This window comes from Triticum urartu, chromosome 1, assembly GCF_003073215.2.
Source record: "Triticum urartu cultivar G1812 chromosome 1, Tu2.1, whole genome shotgun sequence".
In the NCBI taxonomy this organism is placed as follows: Eukaryota; Viridiplantae; Streptophyta; class Magnoliopsida; order Poales; family Poaceae; genus Triticum; species Triticum urartu.
The window spans coordinates 480604313-480625935 of NC_053022.1; the positions used below are offsets into that span (position 1 = coordinate 480604313).

Here is a 21623-nt window from a genome sequence, read left to right on the forward strand (position 1 = left end):
TCACTTACAATGCAAAAAGATTGTCACTTCAGACTAACAACACTACATCAACTTCAGCTGCAAACTGGAAACTACATCAACTTCAGACTTACAATGCAAAAGCATCACTTCATACTACCAGTTCATCTCCTAACAAACTAGGCATCATGCTACTGGAAACACTGCATCAACTACATCGCTTCTTCAGCAAAGAAATAGCAACAAGCACTACAAGTACAATGAGTGCTGCCACCAGTGTCTTCATCATCACCAATATTTGATTGGCTAACCCTACGAGTGCCTCTGCTTGCTGATTGCTCATTTGAGCTGCAACTCTTCCACGAATTCCATCTTCAAAGCCTGGAAGATCAACTTCACCTCCACCTGCACCTCCACCTGCATATCTTCGATTCCTTACTCGCATCAGCTCTTCCCTCCTATCCTCTGCAGCTCCTAATGAATCTACGGCTTCATTGCCAACGAGAAACTGATTATCCAGCAAGTAGACAAACGTATTCCAACTCCCAATGCCAGAAATGGTCCTGAAGATCAAAAGAAGCGAACATACGCCAAAAATCACCATCACAAGTTCCACAAAAATCGACCAAAATTAACAAATGCCAATGGATGCACACCACTTACACCAACAGGACATCTGTAGAAGACCCAACCATCGTGCTTCTCTGTGTTCGAGAGATAGAACTTCACACGAGCGCGGCAAGAAGGGCATCTTATGAGCGGCACCACCACCGAACGGTCGACGAGCGATGATCTGACTGAGCTTGTCGACATGGCGGAGCAGTGAAGAGGGCGGCGGCGGCAAGCTGCAGGAAGAGGGCGGCGGCAAGCAGCAAGGAAGAGGGGGGCAGCCTCGGCGGCAGGGAGTCGGGAATTAGGAATTTGGCATCGGCGGCACATATATTTCAGGGTGATGGATGTAAATTATGTGCGCCGGCCTAATTTACATAAATAACCCCCGCGAACGCCAGCTGTTGCCTCGGATTGGTCAACAAGTGGTCAAATGGAGCAGCGACGAGTGGCGTACGATGAACAGCGACCGTGCAATCACGTGTAGACATATTGAGTGACCATATTAGTCGTATTTTGAAGTATAGTGACCAAAGCGTGCTTTCTTCGCAAGACCGCCGGTGCATTTTACTCTAAAAAAAAAAGCTACAACTCCGCTCCCGTCCGTGTGTGGCTAGCTAGGTCTTCCACGCCGCCCAAATGAACGCAAGCGAGGACGGCGGCCGCCGCCGCCGCCGTTCCCAAACCCACGACGAGGCCGACGGAGTGGCCCGCCTCCATCCCCAGGTTCACGCGGGCGAGGAGGGAGCCGGAGTGGCTCGCGGGCGCAGTACGCGCCCCCGCGCCCGCCCTCGTTCCCGGATCCACGCGACCGGCGAGGGCGCCGGAGTGATCTGTCGCGTCAGCATTCCGGCGGCACTGGCCTCGCCGTTCGAAGACGACGACCTCCTGAGGGAGATTCTCCTCCGTCTCCCGCCGCAGCCCTCCTCGCTACTCCGGGCCTCCGCCGTCTGCAAGCAATGGCGATGCGCCGCCACCGACCCCAAGTTTCTCCACCGCTTCCGCACGCACCACCGGAAGCCGCCCCTCCTCGGCGTCTTTCACGTGCGCAACAGGGATGATATCGTCTTCACCCCAATACTGGACGCACCCGACCGCATCCCTCCTCGGCGATTCGACCTTATTAGCAGCACGGAGGTGGTGCTCTTACTGCTCGATTGTCGCCACGGTCGCGTCCTTCTCATTAACGTGGGGCGGGATGAGGCCATCGTGTCCACCCCCATCACCGGCGAGCAGCGCCTCCTGCCCATTCCGTCGGAGTTCAAATTCACCGATGATGCCAACGGGGCTGTGCTCTGCGCTGCCAGCGACCATGGCCATGTGCACGGAAGCTGCCACTCGAGCCCCTTCAAGGTAGTGTTGATCTCTGATGTTGGAGAGGATAATCGATTCTTTGCTTGTGTTTACTCCTCGGAGACTGGAGTATGGAGTGATATCATCTCAACAGCCGTTCCACCTGAAACTTTTTTTGCTGATACCCCTGGGATGCTTGTTGGTAATGCACTTTACTGGTTGATGGATTTTATGACCGATGACATACTTGAGTTTGATTTGGATCAGCAGAGCCTAGCTGTGATCAAGGGGCCTCCCATTACAGATGATTTCCGCCATGCCAGCCATTGGATCGTGCAGGCTGAGGATGGTGCTGTTGGCTTCGCCATATTGACTTGCAGTCACTTACAAATGTGGCAGAGGATTATAAATTTCCATGGTGTTGCCACATGGGTGTTATGGAAGACCATTGACATGCATACCATCCGTGGGCTCCCTCCCCAGATTGACATGATACGTATAGCGGGATGCATTGAGGATACTGACGGACTATTTCTATTCGTGGGCCATGATGTCTATATGGTTCAACTTAATTCGATGCAGTCTAGGAAACTTTTTGAAAACCGTGGTTATACTTACTATCATTCGTTCAAGAGTTTCTATCCGCCAGGTGATTGTTCATCCTTAGTCCTCATATTGCAGGAGTAGCTTAATCTTGTTATTGTGTTATGTCGAATACCTTTGTTGCGATTCTCAAGTTTTCAAACTTATAGCCATATTGTGTAGTATATGTTATAATTCAATATAGTATCTTCACTCTTCACTCTTCTCTCTTCACTATTCATTTGCTAGATAGATGAGCTTATAGCCTTCTGTGTTATCGTTCAGTTTAATTGTCTTCATAGTTTATATATGGGAGATAACAAATCAAATAACAAGTGAGTAATAATGTGAAATAAAATGTCAAATGGTTAACTCATTCAACATGTTTTTACCTCAGCTGGCTATATTCTTCTATCCAATACTTTTAATCTTGCTAACTCCATAAAAGATTTTTCATCCAAACTGTTTCTGAAATAATTGTTTTCATTTTCACTTATTCAAGACTATCTTGCATGTAACACACCTTTTATTTAAGCTGAAGCCCAAGATCACTTATTCTGGTAGAGTTTTCGCTTCTTAACATCGGGAGGGATGAGTTAAATGAGATAAATGCTAGACCATGTCTTGCTTTCAACAGTATTCCTTGCAAAATGCAACATATGTTTTTATCAGGTACCATCATCAGTAGTGAGCTATAAACATAAAAGAGTTAATTTCTCTTCTTATTTGTGAATTCATCTATGTAGCAGACTCACTGTTGCCTTCTAATATCCATATGTCTATTTCTTAAAACTTTATTAAATGTCTGCCTTGTGTTTCTAGGCACAACCATTGCTGGTGCATGTGATGCAGCTGAAATGTTGCACGATACATAGGATGACTGTCTGGTTTGATGTTCTAATGTGCTGAAACGGTTCAGCAGGTAAGAAAATCATCTGAATATAGTTTGTAAGAATTGACCGTTTGATTTTCTCTTTGGAAAATATCTAGCGGCCATTGTGGGTAGCATGCACCCTCAAACTGCTATCCTTTTGGCTATAGGGTTGGACACATGCTAATAACAAAGACAAACTATTAAAATGCTGGTGATGCTAAGGAAAAAGATGAGTCCTTTATTGGACCATAAATGATATGCAGATAATCCAAATGTTATATTCCCAGAGTTGTCCCTTAGTTTAGCTGTTTCATAATCTACAGTTTGAAAGCAATATATTAGTAGCATGAGATCGTTATGGGCATTATATGGCTCTTATTTATGTTGCTGAGCTGATGATGAGTTCACATGCCTTGTTGGTACACTGTTACATACTCCTAGGTGCTACTATTAGGTTATGTATGTATGTATCAAGTTAGTGACAGATTAGTGCTTTTTTCCCAGGTGAAGAAGGGCTGCTGCACTTGTTAATTGACACTGCATTTGTCGCATTGTATCAATGTCTTCAGCAGTGTTTATATGTTATCTAAAATGACTTACCGTGCCTTAGTCTAGCCAAGTCTCTATTAGCAAGATGCTCTTGAATGCCTAATCCAGTGAATTTCAGCTTAACCCAGTATTATTTCAGGTTGGATTTCGTCGTCTCTTGTTTCTGTTAGGTATTTATGCCTGGCAGCTCTTCTCCTGAGCCATGATAGTTTCAGTCCCATGTATCACCAAAACTTGTGTGTTTGAGTGTGCTTGTCAGCTGTGGTTTGAAAAGCATGTCATTGCCGTCGATTAAATATGACCATGATCTACCCATGCTTTTTTGTCCCGACTGAGAGTGAGTTTTGTTTTGCTGCAGCTTGTGCAATATTTACCTTTTAATGGTTCACATGAGCCAGAGTACTCATCATTAACTCGACTGTTTGCGGCTGAAGATATGGGACCTGACGACAACCATACTTGAAACCATAGTAACTGGGCAGCTGGAGGTTGCATTTTTACCCTGGGGAGGGTTTGATGTTGCATTTGTCTGTTAATCATTCTCTGCTGGACTTCTCAGTGATTTCAACATTTTTTATACTAAAGTGAACGCAACTGGGCAGCTGGAGGTTGCATTCTTACCATGGGAGGGTTTGATGTTGCATTTGTCTTTAGATGGATCAATCTCTGATTATCTCCCAGGTGTCTGTTTCGCTCCTTGCTTAATCGATCCAAACCTCCATGTGTATGATGGAAACATTATATTATGCTAGATCGTGCTGGGAGTTACACGATGAAAAGAAGTTTAGGTCTGCCTGGGAGTCTATGTGCCCCCTATCTTGACCATGGACAAATACAAACTTTTGCAAAAAAAAAAATACAAACTGAAAATTCAAAGCCAGGATGTTAGCAATAGTTAGTTCAAACTCGTACAACCCAAAAAGCAATAGTTAGTTTAAACTCTTACAACCCAAAAAGCATATGGTTTGATCGCCTCCAAGTTTCAACACTACCTTGAGCTTTAGACATGCTTTCTGATTTTGTAGAGTTACAGATAAAAGCTCTAAGCATGACTGAAAATTGAGAGTGATGTGATGAGTTAGGACTGACAGGAACATTCAGTAGGACAACCAACACAAAAACTACGGCGACATACTACCATCACATGAAATATGTAAATGTGTGTGCATTATTTAGGTTCTCAACATCTATCTCTCATGCTCTTCCGATTTCTTTTCTCCTATCCAAGCATCTCACTGCCAATCTATCAAAAAAATAGCAGCTTCCCACGTAGATGGGGCCTCGGTCAGCGCCGCGGCGGGAGCAAAAATCAGCCTTCAGGAAGTACTCGTCAAGCTTGATATCGACCGATGACCACCTTGATTGATGACAGTGGCCCGTGAGAAGACGTCACACTCCGGCTCACCGCAGAAGTAATTCTTCACACATGAAGACTTAGAAAAAAAGAATGAACATCTTAAAAAAATTAAAAGCTACACAAATAAAAGTGTAAAAAGGCATAAGTGGGGACAAAATTGTGGAATAGCTCTGATGAATGCACATAAGACTATGCGGCACTTTGATTATCAGAGAAGATTAAATGCTCGTAAATCGTAATGTACCCTTCACGATCATAATCAAATCCTGAGAAAAAAATTGTTATCACCACAAGCCACATACAAGATGTCTAGAAAGCAAATATCATTTTGACAGGAATCAAAATATGACACATTATTCAGAAAAAAGAATTATAAGTTCAACGTGCAGGCAACATGATACTAATTTATACACGCACAATTGTCATGCGTACAGCAGGCGTCATTTGAAAACAGAGTACTCCCCAGTCCCAAAATAAGTATCTTTGATTTAGTACAGGTAGTACAGTTTTATAGTATAAACTGTACTAAACCAAATAAACTTATTTTGGGACGGTTGAAGTAATCATTATCGGTATACATAGACAGTTCTTGGACAAACCGAAACCTACGTGCAGCTGCAATTATGCATCAAAACTGCGAGTACAAAATACATCTTTGGAATGTTGAAATTTTACGGTTTGGTAGCCATCTGCAATCATGCATCCATTCTCAGAATCATATCATGATTGAAAATCTTCCAATTTGGTAGTCTGCAGATTAATATAACAAGCAACAATTTGAGAGTTGGGAGACATTACTAATATGATTCACTTTTTACAGTGTAGTTTCACCATGATCGGAAATTTCCTAATTTGGCTGCACATCAACATTACGGGCAACAATTTTCCACTTTTTACAAAGCAGTTCATGTAGAAGATGGCAGAGAGGATGTGGGTTTGACACTACTGATCATCTGCAGATTTTGAATGATACTCCATACCTTTTAGACCTTGTGATTAAAAAAAGATGTTGAACTATTGCCAAAGATTCAAAATCAGTCAAGGATTAGTTAATCAGCACCGTGATTCTACAACAAAGTGATCAAATTTTGAGTACCTCCCAATAAGTGTTTGCTTCACCCCCTGCAAAAATCCAAGCAGAAAAGATATCATAATATGAACAATGGAAATTGAATCAGTAATCAGTGCACACAATCTATTATTGGTCAGTGCTTTTTTGAAATATACGGGTTGCCTAATATGCCAACTGAACCTCACAAATGCGAATCCCATGGTAGAAAATCTCTATCCACACATGAGGCCTGATGGGTTCCCACGTGATAACTAACAAGAATGGAATGGTCCGAGCAGAAAATTATGGGATTAAGGTAGTAGAATAGAAGACCAAACATGAGGCTGTAGCCTGTAGCGGCCGGAGACTCCTCGCACACCTGCGTTGCCACAGTGTCCGTCGCTGATCAACAGTGGGTCAGCCGCGCTAGTGCCTGCCTGAGCGAAGGCAAGAAGGGACCGACAGGAGAGCGTAGCAGCATGGAGAAGCCCTCGTGGAGGATCGGCTTCGCACCACCAGTCGCCACCGCCTCCCTCGACAAGGTTTAACAGCGCACCTAAAACTTAAAAAGAAAGACATTAAACTTGGGACTTTTTTTTGTCAAAAGTTCAGTTAGATGTATTAGTTCACGGAAATTTAATGGGAAAAGAAAAGGATTGAAGAAAAGAAAGAAGCATTTCCATCACCACATAGAGTTTCAAATGAACCATTAGTCCAACACGACGACTGATCAATGTTTGACATCTTACCTTTTCATCTACTTGTATGTAATCTTGTGTGCACTTATAGTTAGGACATGGTATGCAAAAGACAGTGGTGGAGCAAACCAACATAGTATCACAGTAGACTAATCCAAAATAATAAGGTGTGCATCAAGAGTGCTATGTGAGTCTATCCACCTGGCGATTCTTACTGTGGCGGCGAGATTAAAAAGAAAAGGAAGAAGCAAGAGAAAGGGTATCTATCATCCCGAGATAGTACCTGCGCTGGTAAAACTTTTTTCGTTTCCTTCTCTAGGAAGCCATTCCTACTCTGTTTCTCCTCCACGCACGCGACCTCTTCTCTTTCTTTCACCTCCGACCTCTTCCATACACCACGCGACCTCGAGCTCTACGGCCAGCTGGGAAGGACCTGGCGCCCGAGTGCTGCGCCAAGGCCCACAAAGCCAGCCATCTGGGTGAGGTCGTGCAGGGCAGGGATTGGGAAGGAGAGACATTAGCTCTAGCCAGATCGGCCGTGCGTGCCTCCGTGACTCCGGCCTCCCTCGTGGTCCTTCATTACCCCACGCTTCGAGCTCCACTGCCGCCCTCTCCTTTCATCTCCTCTTCGCCACCACGTGGATGGGGACGGTACCCTCAATCACCACCACCGTCGACGGCGTACTCTGCATCCCTCATCGACCCATCGAGTCGCCTTCCCCTTGGGTCCGACCGGCTTGGTTCTAGCGGCGGCGCAAGCTCCAGCCGTGCAATGGGAAGTGAAGCAAGGTGGGCACGTACAGATCAATCAGCAACTCCTTGTCGTGTGGCTACATCGCCGGCGGTGGTCGGCCGAGTTCAGCTCGCTGATGAGTTCAATCCAACCCATCCTCTCTCTCTCACTACTAGGAAAAAGGCTAGTAATGGCGCACCAGTTTTGCCCACTAATGGCGCACTGCTGGTGCGCCATTAGTATCACGCCACTAGTATTTCTTACTAATGGCGCACCATCGGTGCGCCATTAGTATATGGTATACTAATGGCGCACCGAGCAGTGCGCCATTAGTATAGAACACCATGCGCCATTAGTATGCCTCCCAGGGGGGCATATTTAACCATGTGCTTTGGCATACTAATGGCGCACTGTTGGGTGATGGCCATTAGTGTGATTATAACAGTGCGCCATTAGTGTCTTCGGTGGTGCGCCACTAGTATGAATATTAGGGATTTTTTTCATTTCTGATATTTTCACAGGTTAAAAAATATTAGAGATAACATACAACACAGATCTGCTTAGCTTACATACAGGGGGCCATATGTAACGATGTTACCTGCGTCCACCAGATCATATCCAACACACAAGTTTCATCATATATACATACATAGCCAACACATAGTTCCATCATTACATATTACAAAAGTTTCACAATGTTCATTCAACACCGTTATCCATCAATTCACAAAAGTTTCACATTGATACAAAATAAAAACACAAATGGAAAAGAAGCACTCCATCCATGCAAGCTTCCGTGAATTAAATCAAATCTGCAAAATGATAAACAAGAAGTTAGAAGAAGAAGAAGAAGAAGAAGAGAAGAAGAAGAAGAAGAAGAAGAAGACTAGAAGAAGAATAAGAAGAAGACTATAAGCTTATTATGTAAACTTGATCATTTTGTGCTAACATAAGTAATTTTGGAGCTAACCTATAGGAAACTAAGCATATAAGCTCTAAGTTAGCATATTAGAGCCAACTTAAGTAAAATGAAGCTAACCTATGTCATTTTGGATAAGAAGAAGAATAAGAAGAAGACTATAAGCTTATTATGTAAACTTGATCATTTTGTGCTAACATAAATAATTTTGGAGCTAACCTATAGGAAACTAAGCATATAAGCTCTAAGTTAGCATATTAGAGCCAACTTAGGTAAAATGAAGCTAACCTATGTCATTTTGGATAAGAAGAAGAATAAGAAGAAGACTATAAGCTTATTATGTAAACTTGATCGTTTTGTGCTAACATAAGTAATTTTGGAGCTAACCTATAGAAAACTAAGCATATAAGCTCTAAGTTAGCATATTAGAGCCAACTTAGGTAAAATGAAGCTAACATATGTCATTTTGGATAAGAAGAAGAATAAGAAGAAGACTATAAGCTTATTATGTAAACTTGATCATTTTGTGCTAACATAAGTAATTTTGGAGCTAACCTATAGGAAACTAAGCATATTAGAGATAAATAGGTAACTAAGTATATATGTATATCATTTTGGAGATCTGACATACCTGACATAGTTCAGTTCTCATTGTTCTTCTCCTTCTCCTTCCTCAGCCTGATGCGCCAAGAGCAGCGAGGCGGTGGAGGCAGCTGTGGGATGTAGTCTTCTACCATAATTGGCGTGGTCATGTCGCCCAGCTGTGGGATCGCTGGCGCCACCACCGGTGCGTGGTAATTGTCAGGCACCACTACCATCACGAGGCCACCCTCAGCCACCACCATCTCTTGCCCATGGTCAGCCACCATCATCTCTTGCCCATGGTCAGCCACACTATCTCTTGCCCATGGTCAGCCACCACTATCTCTTGCCCATGGTCAGCCACCACCATCTCTTGCACCTGGTCAGCCACCACCAGCGCTAGGTCATCCTCAGACTGATGCCCATCGTCATCCTGCATCTCCTCATCCCCCTCTGCTCCTCTTCTCCCCCACTCCAGTCCGGATCATCCTTCTTGTTGTCTTCGCTGCTGCCAGAATCGCTGCTGCTTTCGCTAAGGCCAGAATCGATGTTGCTTTTGCTATAGCCATAATCGCTGCTGCTTTGGCTGTAGCCAGTGTCGCTGCTGCTGCTCCCATTGCCTGTCCAAATGCAACAATGACTGTTAACAATCGATGTGAGACAAAGCCAAATATGGAGGAATAAGAAGAGGCAGAACGCACTGGCATCTTCGTCTTCAGTGTAGCGCATGCGACACATAGTCTTGTTGAAAACCTTCACGATGAGCATTGTGGCGTCATCGTCATACCTCAAGAGAAGAAAGTACCCGGTCCGCAGGTCGTAGGCACTGTAGAACTTCTCCCAGCCACGACACAGGTACATGTGGCCCTCCTCGATCACCAACTCCACGTCCCACAGCCTGCGAACCCCGTTGTCGGCCTGTCGGAGCTTCACATTATCTGGCGGATCTTCACCCAGCATCTTCATAAAAGCGTCAGGCAGCCTCTGCAATTTGGGACAAGGAGTGATGTAGCAAACAACAGAGTTATCATAATGAGATGGGTGAAGGGGAGATCTCTCATTTTATATACCTGCCTCGTGGCTGATACTGAAGAAGAAAGTATGATAGTGAAGAACTCGAAAGCATCCAACTCGTACTCCGGTGAGGCAGAGCGGCGGTGGCTGCTTCCCCCCATCTCTGATAAGCAGCAGAAGAGACCAATTAGTACCCTTACAACATTATAGTAGCATAAATTTTGAGCATAAGATAATCAACATTAGTCGCAAGTACCCCATATGTCCTATTTTTAGCAAAGTCATGCTAAAATTCACGGAAAATTTCAGCATGACCTTTGCTGAAAATAGGACATATGGAGTACCCGAATTTGCCGGAACGGAAGTTAATCGACATTCCGGCAAACTCAAGGGCCTCTCGGGGTACCTGCAATATCATTATCCCTGCGTAATGAAGTCGCCAATGGGTCATTTCAGAAGATCACAAGTAGCATCATCACAAGTACAACATCATCTATAGCTTTATATTAACAAAGCATCAGCACATATACAAAAGACCACTTATGCCAACAGTATGGTTTATATCAGATTCGGAGTTAGAAACAGGAAAAACCGGTGCTTCAGAGCCTACTGGACACAATTTACATCTAACGGTACGGGATGTCCTGACTAATTTCAAGTGTTCACAGGTGAACTTGTACCATGGATGAGCCTAGTGCTTCATTAGTCAACTGAACAGAGATAACAGTGCATAACACCATACATAAAGTGATGAGCATACATACTACTGTCCAAGCAAATTAACTGAATAGTATTGTGTCAAGTTCAGTTTAAAAATTCAGTTACTGCTTGAGTGATTTGACACCAAAAATTACTCCCAAAAATTACAATGACTGTATATATTCACTGTACAGGCTGTCAAGTTCTATTTCAGCTCAAGTTTCATTACAACACAAACACTGTAATTCATCTGCTCACAGAAAAATTAATAATCAAAATCAAATTACAATAGGGGTCCCAGGTTTGACCCCATGATACGTGCTATCCTCGGATTATTCCTCTTCTAAACAAACCATCATGCATCATTTTCTAACCAAGGCATAGCTCAGGAAAACCACTTGCTTTGACCAGAACTAGCTGATTACCCCAAATCTCATGGTAAAATTAGCAAGGCAAAGCATTTCTCTTACATGACCATAGCAAGAATGACACACTACATATAATCTGGTGAGATAGCAGCAGCAATCTCAAAAAAAGCGGAGACATCATACATACCACCAGAGCATCGCCCACAGACATCCAGGTACATCACCCACTATTATTGCTTGTAAAAAGGCCTAATATCCACTACTATTGCCTATTGATCATATACTACCTACTCATATTTTATTCAGTCATTTTACCAGTTGTTTAACCACAGATTAGGGTCTGTCTAGGAGGTTAGTCAATGTAAAAATTGAAAAGCTAGCTAGCAGTACAGTAAGCAGAAGCAGCTCAGGCAGGCGTAGGGGCGCGCGCGGGACGGCAAGCAGGGCCGGCACAGCTAGGTGCGTGCGCGGGTGTGCAAGGCAGCGAGCGGCCGCCGGAGGCAGCAGCGGAATGGGGAATGGTGGAGAGAGGGAGAAAGGAGGAAGGAGGAGAGGTACCTGGTCGCCGGAGGGGTCGGGGTCGGCGAAGGGGTCGGGGTCGGGGTCCGAGCTCGTCCGGGTCCTCGCTCGCCGCGGTCGAAGGAGAGCAGGGGCCGGTGGCGGAGGACGGCAGGGGCAGGCGGGGTGGGTGCGTCGGGGCCGCGCTCGCCGGCTGCTGCAGGGGCCGGAGGAGGCCCTCGCTCGTCGGAGGGAGGAGGAGAGGAGAGGAGCGGGCGCGCGCGCTCGGCCGATCCCGTTCGGGGGGCGGGGGCGGCGGGGGTGGAGTCCCGCGGGGGTCGGGGCGGCGGCGTCGGGGCAGCGCAAGACCACAGCGGCGGCGGCGCGCCGACGGCGTGCAGGCGCGGCGGACGGAGGGGGCGGAGCAAGGGGGCGGCGGCGTATGTTTGGGGTCGAGTGGGGGATCTGGCGAGGGAGGGAGGCCACAGTGCGAGGGGAATAGGTGGAGTGGGGGAGGGTTAGCAATGGCGCACCTCCCCCTAGTGCGCCATAAGTACGACGATTCTAATGGCGCACCTCCCCTTGGTGCGCCATTAGAATTTTGTTTTAATTACTAGCCCGACTGGTCAGTTATATTCCACCTAACCCTATCTCCATTAGAACACGCCCACTAGCCGACTGGTCAGCACGCAGCACACACACTAGGAGGTCCTGGGTTCGATTCCCAGGCTCCCCAATTTTTGTTTGCATTTAAAATGCTGTTTGATATTTATTTGTGTTTAAATATGTTCAAACTTGTTTAAATCATAACAGTAATATTTTTTTATAAAAAAGTAATAATTTTTTAAAAAATATCATCAAATTTGTTATTTGAAAATATTTATGAATATGAAAAAATATCATCAAATTTATTATTTAAAATATCATCAAATTTGTTATTTGAAAATATAATCAAATTTGTTTTTTTTGCAATTTTAGTTGCATTCATTTGTGACGGTGGAGCGGGCCGGGGAGGGTGCCGGGGAGAGGGTGCGGTGGGTCGTCGGCGACGGTGGAGTGGGGGAGGGTGCGGGCCGGGGGTCAGCGGCGGCGGCCGGTGGAGCGGGGAGGGGGACCGGATCTGGCGAGGTGCGGGGGACAGGGTGCGATGGGTCGTCGGCGACGGTGGAGTGGGGGAGGGTGCGGGCCGGGGGTCGGCGGCGGCGGCCGGTGGAGCGGGGGGAGATGGTGCGGGGGGTGCTCGTCGGCGGCGGTGGAGCGGGGGCGGGTGCGGGGGTGCTCGTCGGCGGCGGTGGAGCGGGGGAGGGTGCATCACACATACATGCGCCATTAGTAGTTTTGCAAAAAGTATTAAAAATAATTTTTATACCAATGGCACACCGTGGCACAGTGCGCTATTACTAGTTTGAATTAGTAATGACGCACTATGCGACGGTGCGCTATTAGTAGTTTTGCAAAAAAGTAAAAAAAAGAATACAGTAGTGGCGCACTCAACGGTTGGTGCGCCATTAGTAGTTCTAACTACTAATGGCGCACTTTACCCAGATACGCCATTAGTATGTTTGAAAAAATGAAAAAAACATTTTATTACTAGTGGCGCACCTTGTGCCTCGTGCGCCATTAGTGTCTTACACACTAATAGCGTATCTTCACGTGGTGCGCCATTAGTAAATAGTAGTGGCGCACCACTTTTCTGATGCGCCATTAGTGTCAATTTCATCTTTAACCCTTTTGCTAGTAGTGTCTTTCTCTCTCTCCATTAGATGGCAGCGCTATCGAACCCGAGGTGCAAGCGGCCATGGCAAGACGAGATGCCGCACCTCTCCCATTCCTGCTTTACAATACAGACTACCATCTCTCTCTAGATTTTATCGTCTTTGTTTCTGTGCCTGCAAGATGTTTTATAAAATGTGGTCAATGAATAGCGCTTTGCAGCTCATACTACGTAGTAGGAGTGTAGGACACCAGGTTGTTAGATCTGCAACTTGGGATGTACTAAATTAAATAAACGTGTGGATTCACACATTCTTACACTTCTATTCCTTGCACTCGTTCAATGATTGTGATAGCCTTGTAGTACTAGGGAACCAGGAATCTGGTTGACTCAAAAAGAACTCAAGTACAACACTAATTGCAAGGTAATGAGTTTTTGTTAAGGAATTTCACATGAAACAATTCAATTTTTGCATGATTTGGAGACAATTTTGATGTTTCAGACACATACATTTCATTTGAACTTTTTTAGTTTGACATTGATCCAGCTCCAACATGCATCCTTTACATTTCTTACATGCTAATATGAGCAAATCAGATTTCTGTTGTACCTTTGGACCATATAGGTCCTTTGTTTGCATTTCGGGCTGCTGTACTAATGTTCGGGGCAACGGAAATCTTGTGCAGTAGTCTGTACGTAGTTGAGACTAATAAAAGAACGATGACATGTTTGTTTTTGGGTATAAATTTATGTTCCGATCCTCCGGTCTTACCCTGAGTAGCAGTGGCAAGGAGCCGACGGAGGAGCAGGTGGGAGGAGAAGGTGCCGGTGGTGGTTTCGATCAATGGGAGGACGCCGCCACCACGGATCTAATCCCCATTCATCTCCACCATCGGTGGCCATGTGCATGTGTCTCGCAGGATCCAGCTTCTATTTACAATGCATTTACTGATTACTCTAATTCTTTGCTTCATATCCAAAGCCTATCATCAGACTTAATTTGCCTTGCACAACCAGGTGACGAAACTTGAATCTGTATCATCAAGAGGAATAGATCAGGAGAGGGCGAGGTATCAGAAGGTTGAAGAACTGAAAGAAACAATAAGAACAACAGAAGACGCAAAAAATCATTCACGCAAAGAGTATAAGCTTATTAAGGTAAATCACCCGCGTGTTGTACATGATAGTAGCCTTCTGAGATGTGAGCTACTACTTATTTCTAAACTGCACAATTCAAGGTTGTTATGCTGTAAGGTTAGATTACACCGTTTCGTAGCATTTACTGATCGATCATTGGTTTGGCCCTTTTTTAGGTATCCTGCTTTTCAAGTATGCGGTGCTGTAGTGAACTAGTGATCGATTCATGTGTGGATTAGTTTACCTCTTTCTAAGGTATCTTGCTAATTATCCTAAAGGCATGCTATTCCTTTTTGTTTGTGTTAAGCAGGTAACTTGTAATGGTTGCTAATTATATATTCATGTGCATCAGATTATGCTCTTTTGACTTCGTATCACTTTACTTATACTTAATTACAAGCTAAGTATCTGTTTACTTGTTTCCATTAAGAAAAGTATCTTAAAAATATGTGAAGGTTATATAAGATCAAAATATTAACATGTAAATCTAAAATATAAACATCAGTGAGCAATGCTCCTGCATCAGGGACTCAGGGTATAAATGTGCGTTTTTTGATTGAGTACATTCTATTCCGTTAACCGCTACGACCAGCAATATCGTCTCCAGCTACCAAACTGAGCACAAAGTCAGGATCACCATCTAGCTAGCCAAACACACGTCAGCGACCTTGTAACAATGCATCTTTGTTTCTCAGATATTTTTTTGACCTGTATACTATTTATTTGGTTTGTGTTCCTGTTCTTTATCAAAAAATACATCCATATTGTTTATACACATAATTACCTCTCTGTAAAAATTGATGTTTTCAGAGATCCGGTGAAGAAATGTCCTTCATCGCTGAGACTATACTGTTGGACAGTGTCATTGCTTCTGAATCAACTAAAGTATCTGTAATATAAACCTGTTGCCCATGTGTTCATATGTGCTTATCAGTGCAATAAGCATCTTTCATGTCTCTGTTTCTAGCCATCTGATTGATTTCAATTTCTTTCTGATATGCATCGCGATATAATGAGTTTATCTACGAACACCTCATCACTAACATCTGCAACAGCAAAGTCATCGCCAACCTAGCCGCAGCCGTAGCCAAGGTAAACAATGCCTTCTATCCTTACACTTGTAGTCTTCGTTTTGATTAGTGCGGTCCCTGCTGCTAGGGTTTGATTTCTATTCGTTTGCGGTGCAAATTGCACTAGTTTACCTGACGTAATCAGCGCCACTTATCTATTTCAGGCCCTACAATGTTTTGCCCCTTTTGACTATAGATTTGCATCTGAACAGGCTGGCATAACTGGATGCGAGAAGACAAATGGTAATCTTCTGTACGCAGTAAGCACCCATACCAATTTTTCCTGCTACATCTGAGAATTTTTATTTTCTTCTTCAGTTTGTACTATTATGAGATATGGTCTTCTTGCTTTCTTCTTCTTCACTTACTACCCTTCTAAAGTCATAACCTGGTCCTGCTTTCCAGGGATGTCACATGTTCTACAATCTTTGGTGTTTCAGGATCGTTTGGACAAGTTTACAGAGGAGAATGACATGGAACAGTAAGTATTTCAGTTTAAATGTGCTCTTATAGTGTTGAAATTTATTAATTAGTTCCTTGGCGCGGAACACCTCTTAGATCATTGTAATCAGACAGTTTATATACTAATTTTCCGAGTATTAGATTCAAGCACTAACTCTGTTCAAAGTTCAGCTACAATAATCAAATCTTCAAGGATTGTACTGTCGTCTTGATAATTTTTCAGCAAAACTGTATCCCACTACTCGGTGTATTATCATTGGCTTTTGTCATTATGATCCCATGTCTTCATGAACCCTACACATTGTAATGCCTTCCAGATTTCAATTCATACCGGTTACATTACCAGGTCTATTCTTATCTAATTTTTATAGCTCGCTCGTCTTGCTGAGATGGAGGTAAAGTATCAATTAAAGTTCTCGAAATTGGCCTCCCACTGGGAGGAATTGCAAAGTTGTTTGCTTAGGATTTGCTCATGATTGTTGATTAGAACGAACATAATTGTCCATTGTCCTGCTCTCATTAGGTATGTCGTTTCAATGAAAGTACATCTGCATCCTGTTCATTTTCCAATCCACTTTCAACAGACAGTTTGCATTATCTGCTCTGTTTTTGGAGCTGGAGCAAGGAATTAATTCTGTTTTAGCTCTTATCTTTCCTTATGCTGTGAATCTGAAGTATTTCTTGCTATGTCACTTATGATTAAGAACCCTGTACAACTAGATCTTGCACTGTCGCCCTTGGATATTGGGAAGTCTGAAGAAGCCTGTGGTTTAGGTATGTTTATGTAATCAGAATATATTTATATGCTTCTGCAAATTATAAATCTTGTATTCACATTCACTGATTGTACACTAGCACGCCCCTGTGCCTGAACTTGTTCATTTTGTACGGTTCTTGCGAATCATGCTGGTCGTTCAGCGCGTCTGGGCATTGGAGTGGGCCAACTACCTGACGACGGGCAAGATGGAGATGCTCTCTGAGCAGCAGTTGCTGCGACCATGAGGTGGGGCTCCCTTTCTTTGGTCGTTTTATTAACCATGAGGTGATGTTAATAAAAATGAAATCTGATTTAGTGTTACCCGTAGAGATCTTTATTTGTGCTTTATAAAGTCAGATTAGTTTTGGTTTTTCACTTCTTTGTAGGTCAGTATACTGACACATGCTACTATAATCATGTGGTGCAAAAAAGTGGTTTGTCTATTTTTGTGCTTCAGCCTCCTTCCAATTTCAGGTGGCCAACCGTTACTTGATTATGACGAGAAGTACCTAATTTCAATACCAAAGATTAGTGATTCATGTCAAAAATTTCGGGGTAGAACAATGTATCTTTAGTTGTCCTCCCCTAATTAATTCAGTCATAGTAACATTGGTATGCTATTTCTTTTTGGCTGCTCACACATCTTCATAATGTTGAGAAATTGGAGCATTGCATGTGATGGTAAGCAATAAGATCTGCAATTCACTTTTATCCATGCAATTACTTTTTTGAGTATTATATACCGTGGAGAATATATTCAGTACATAACTAAATTTTCATAAAACATTTGAACATTCTCTTTTCAACATGTGTAATTTGTATATATTAATCGAGCTATAGGTAAGCATAGAAAAAAGTAGGTGCATATGTAGTAAAGAAACCGTGGGAATAAAGTGCGGCACTTGCATAGCTTCGCAAGCTTGGAGAGAGATATAGTCAGATCTTTAGTTAGCTTTAGTTCATAAGTAAGAGAGTCCTACTTTCTTAGTCCACTATGGTGCCTACAATGTCAAGGAGCGTTAGATTTGAAATCACATATATGTTTATGAATCGTTATGAGTTCTGAATGATCATTTTTACATGGACATATGTCAAAGCTGAGTAAGAGCCAGCAACCTCAAGGAACAATAACCATTCAAGATTAATGCACATTTGGTTTGCCGTGGCCTGGGCGTCATAAAAAATGGCAAGGACGTCACTGAGGCTGCCTTGGATGCTCTTGCCAACCAGTTGAAGGAGTAGCTGAAGCTGCAGGACATTGTCGCGCTCCGAGAAATCTTCAGGCTCGATGACGAGCAGGCAGTGGCGATCAAGCAGGGTGCCCTTGTCAACCTTGGAGTTGTTGATGCTCTAGATCATGAAAGAGAGAGTATTCAGGCCACTGATGTGTAAGCTCCCTTCTGTTTATACATGACCTGTTGGGGAAGATCAACCCTAATGACAGCACAATGCACTTGTTCTTGTTGTTGCTGGCCGTGAAGGCCTGTAGGGTGTTTTGGGCTGTTGTTTTCCCCTTTTGGGTTTGCTCTGGGGGAAGAGCTTGCTAAACCACCTCTGTAATGTGCATTATTAATTTTATGCTAGGAAAGTGAAAGGGGCGCCTCCTACCTGGCACCGCCCAACTTTCTCTCAGGCGGCGCCACCGGGTGGCGCCCCAACCACTAGTGGAGTAATCAAATCAACCATACTCCCACCTCACGAATGATGACCTTGCTTAACTTCTGACAGAGAGCGACATGCTTCAGGATAATCTGAACTAACTTTGTAACATTATCTATCAACATAATCACATACATAGAGGACCAGATGAGCTGCTTCTCAGTTTGCATGAATAATGTTGATCACATGTCATTTAATAGGACAAAGATATTTGGGTAATGCCACCATTTTGCACATAACAAATTAACAATACCTGTTCTTGGACAAACATATACCCGAAAGGAAACATGATATTGCTCTGTAGTTAAGTCCGACAAGCAATTATTTAGGATCACGTGACTAAAGCGGAGAAAAGACCATGCTCTTACATGTTGAAGCAGCCGTGGCACTTGCATCATGCAGAGAAGGAACACAAAGACAACACATAATCTGGGGCTGGGAGAAAACTCAATTGAACGGAAAGGCATGTTTCACCCACATCCTATGTGGTCTGATGCGCACGTACCATGAGGAATGAGTTGAGCTTCTCTGGACCCGCCGACGGCTTGAGGAGGTCGATGTCGTTCTGCCACACCTGCTCCGATTCCCAACTAAAAACAGACAAATTAAATTACACGACAAACAACAAGAAGCTTAGAATCATGCGGCAACCGGCTACGCGGCAAACCCCTTCAGCTCCCCTCTTACTATGCCAAGAGCAGATTCGAACACGGGGAGCACGCAGCCCGCTGGCGTGAGGCTCGCGGTGCGGGGGCCGACGGAGACTATTGGAGACCAACAATGGGGGTCGATGTGGTGGAGCTAGCATTATCTCGGCTGTCACTTGTCGTTGTCGTCGACGCGCCGCTCCTGGTCGCCATGCCCTTTCCGCGTCGCCATCGCTCGTCGTTGCCGTCGTCGCCCTCCTCATGGACTTCATGAGATGTCAAGGGTGCGGATCCACCACTCCAATCTAGCTTGGCTGCAGTGCACTGCCGCTCGAGGTCGCTGTAGGCGGGAGGAGGTCGGCGGCGGTGATTCCTCTCTGGAGAGAATAGGGAATTGAGAGTGAGGGATTTGGGGGAAGGGAGTGGGAGGTGGGATACGGGGACGTGGGGACGTGCGTTGCTTTACTTTTTTTTTCTTTTTTTCATGAGCGGAGGGGTGGGAAGGCAGTCCGATTTTTCAGAAATCGTAGGAGGGTGGGGTGGAGGGGAGCGAGGCGACCGTGAAGGTCGAACCATCACGATCTTCGATTCTCCTTTAATAGTAGAGATAGTAGAGATTGTGAATAGGAGGAGTAGACGTTTGTATGGTGCGTGCCAACGATGGCAAATAGATCCTATCGGCGGCTCACGACCGCTTAGTTAAGCTTGGACAACGATGGTGAGGACAGCTCAGGCAACGAGCAGATCCGACTCGATCCCTACTACGTCTTTGATCGGCACTTCCACGAGAAGGACGGCAAGGGCGCCAGGAAGGGCTGTTGGCAAGGGCAGCCATGGATAATCTTCTCCATCATAGCCAAACATGCCAAATCTTGTCATCAAAATGGATAAAAAGAAAAGAGTTCATCTCTTTTTATCCATTTTGATGACAAGTATTTCCGGACGGAGGGAGTAGTAGCCGGGCGATGTAGCATCGTTTACATAGGTGCATGGGTTTGTATGGATTTGAGATATGCTAATTGAGGTGTTCGGTCGTAAGATGAGTAATTTGAGGCTTGACCGGTCAATGTCCGCAGGGGCGTCCACGAGCGTTTGAGAGGTCGAATTTGCAAGTCCGGCTGTTGATGCTCTAAGGGTATGTTTGGTAGCATGTATGGACCTATCCTACTTGTTCTCCTCTAAAACATGCTGAGTCCATGCATTTGCTGTTGTTTGGCAGCGGTGTATGCACTGAGACATGGTGAGCTAAGACTTTGTTTGGCAGCCTGCATGTGTTTAGACATGCTGAACAATTTCAAATTTTGAATAAAATTTTTGAATGGTGTACAAAATTGAAAAAACGTGAACAAAAATTTAAATATATTTCGAAATTCTGAACTTTTAGTAAAAAATTATTTTTTTTGAAATTCTACATTTTTATTTTTTGGAAATTCTGAACATTTTTTGAAAATTTTAAATTATGAAAATTCTTGAAAATTTAATCAAAATTTGAAATTATGAACAATTTTTGAAAATTCAAATAAAATTTAAAATTCTGAACATTTTTTTCATTTTTTTTTCAAAAAATGAAATTCTGATTTTTTTTACTTTTCTGAATTTATGAACTTTCTCAATTCTTTCTTTTTTTTTGAAATCCTGGATATTTGTTAATTTTTTAAATTTTTTTGGAAATATGAACATTTTTTAAAAAAATTTAAAATGTCTAGACGTGGTCTGGTGGGTGGGACGAGGGTCGGGGCGAGCATGGCTGCCTCCATGCACCCTCTATATGAGCATGACTGAGGACTCTTTTTTGCATCAGATGGGCATAGCCAGGTGAGCCCATGCACCCTACCAAATAAGCAAAAATAGGTTGGATTGGAAGCTTTTACCCTCATGCACCCTATCAATCACACCCTAAAAAAGCTGCGGCACGCACACAAAAAGGCAGATACGGCAGCTCTGCTTGTGCCTCCCTGGGAGGCAAAGGAACGTCACTGCTTTGCTATTTTCGCTCCCTGCCGCATGCGTTTGATTCCCGGCAAACCAAGTCCGCCTCACTAATTAAGCGTCAGCCTTTCTTGGGGAACAAGATGGATCCTTGAAGTGGCGAGAGCATCGAACGCGGCCGATTAACCAATCCTGCTGTCTCTGTCACATGCTGCTATCTCGTTTTCTAGATGAATTGCCCTATGCAAAAGGGTATCTCGTTCCCACTTTCCTTTCTTCAGAAAGATCAACAGTTGGACCCCTGGCCTGCCACGTTTCAGCTCGCATCGCCTCTCGTACCCACCTAAAAAGGTGAAGAAATATGATCGGTCTAAGTCACAATCAAGCAGCTGATATTTATGTTGCTCTACCACTGCTTGGAGTCCTATCTCGCGGTCAGCTCCCTTTGTATACGTATTGTAAAC

The 21623-nt window shown here is 44.1% G+C and overlaps 1 protein-coding gene and 1 long non-coding RNA gene across 6 annotated transcripts; one reads left to right on the forward strand and one right to left on the reverse strand.

The window, feature by feature from the left end:
- Positions 1–1128: 1128 nt before the first annotated feature.
- Positions 1129–4656, forward strand: LOC125520715. 5 transcript variants are annotated; one of them, XR_007288792.1, is made up of 4 exons: positions 1129–2509; positions 3265–3364; positions 3821–4004; positions 4224–4656. XR_007288792.1 is itself a non-coding variant. In XM_048685728.1 (4 exons), the coding sequence occupies exons 1-3, from the start codon at positions 1207–1209 to the stop codon at positions 3315–3317; spliced, it is 1146 nt and encodes a 381-aa protein (XP_048541685.1). In that variant the 5' UTR covers positions 1129–1206; the 3' UTR covers positions 3318–3364; positions 3821–4178. The 5 variants fall into 5 exon arrangements, 4 of the variants coding, with proteins under 4 accessions (XP_048541685.1, XP_048541668.1, XP_048541659.1 ...); XM_048685728.1 differs by lacking the exon at positions 4224–4656 and having other exon boundaries at positions 1129–1920; positions 2131–2509; positions 3821–4178; XM_048685711.1 differs by lacking the exon at positions 3821–4004.
- A 1554-nt stretch (positions 4657–6210) lies between these two features.
- LOC125535865 lies at positions 6211–19175 on the reverse strand. The gene is made up of 3 exons (XR_007294836.1): positions 19089–19175; positions 18952–18971; positions 6211–6829 (listed from the first exon to the last, which is right to left on the reverse strand). It is a non-coding gene; the product is annotated as an uncharacterized LOC125535865 (long non-coding RNA).
- Between the last annotated feature and the right edge of the window lie 2448 nt (positions 19176–21623).

Excerpts from the sequence above, each read along its gene's own strand:
- LOC125520715 (XM_048685711.1), top strand. The coding sequence starts at position 1,207 with ATGAACGCAAGCGAGGACGGCGGCCGCCGCCGCCGCCGTTCCCAAACC. Across the intron at positions 2,510-3,264 it reads CAAGAGTTTCTATCCGCCAG|GCACAACCATTGCTGGTGCA; the intron begins GTGATTGTTCAT and ends TTGTGTTTCTAG.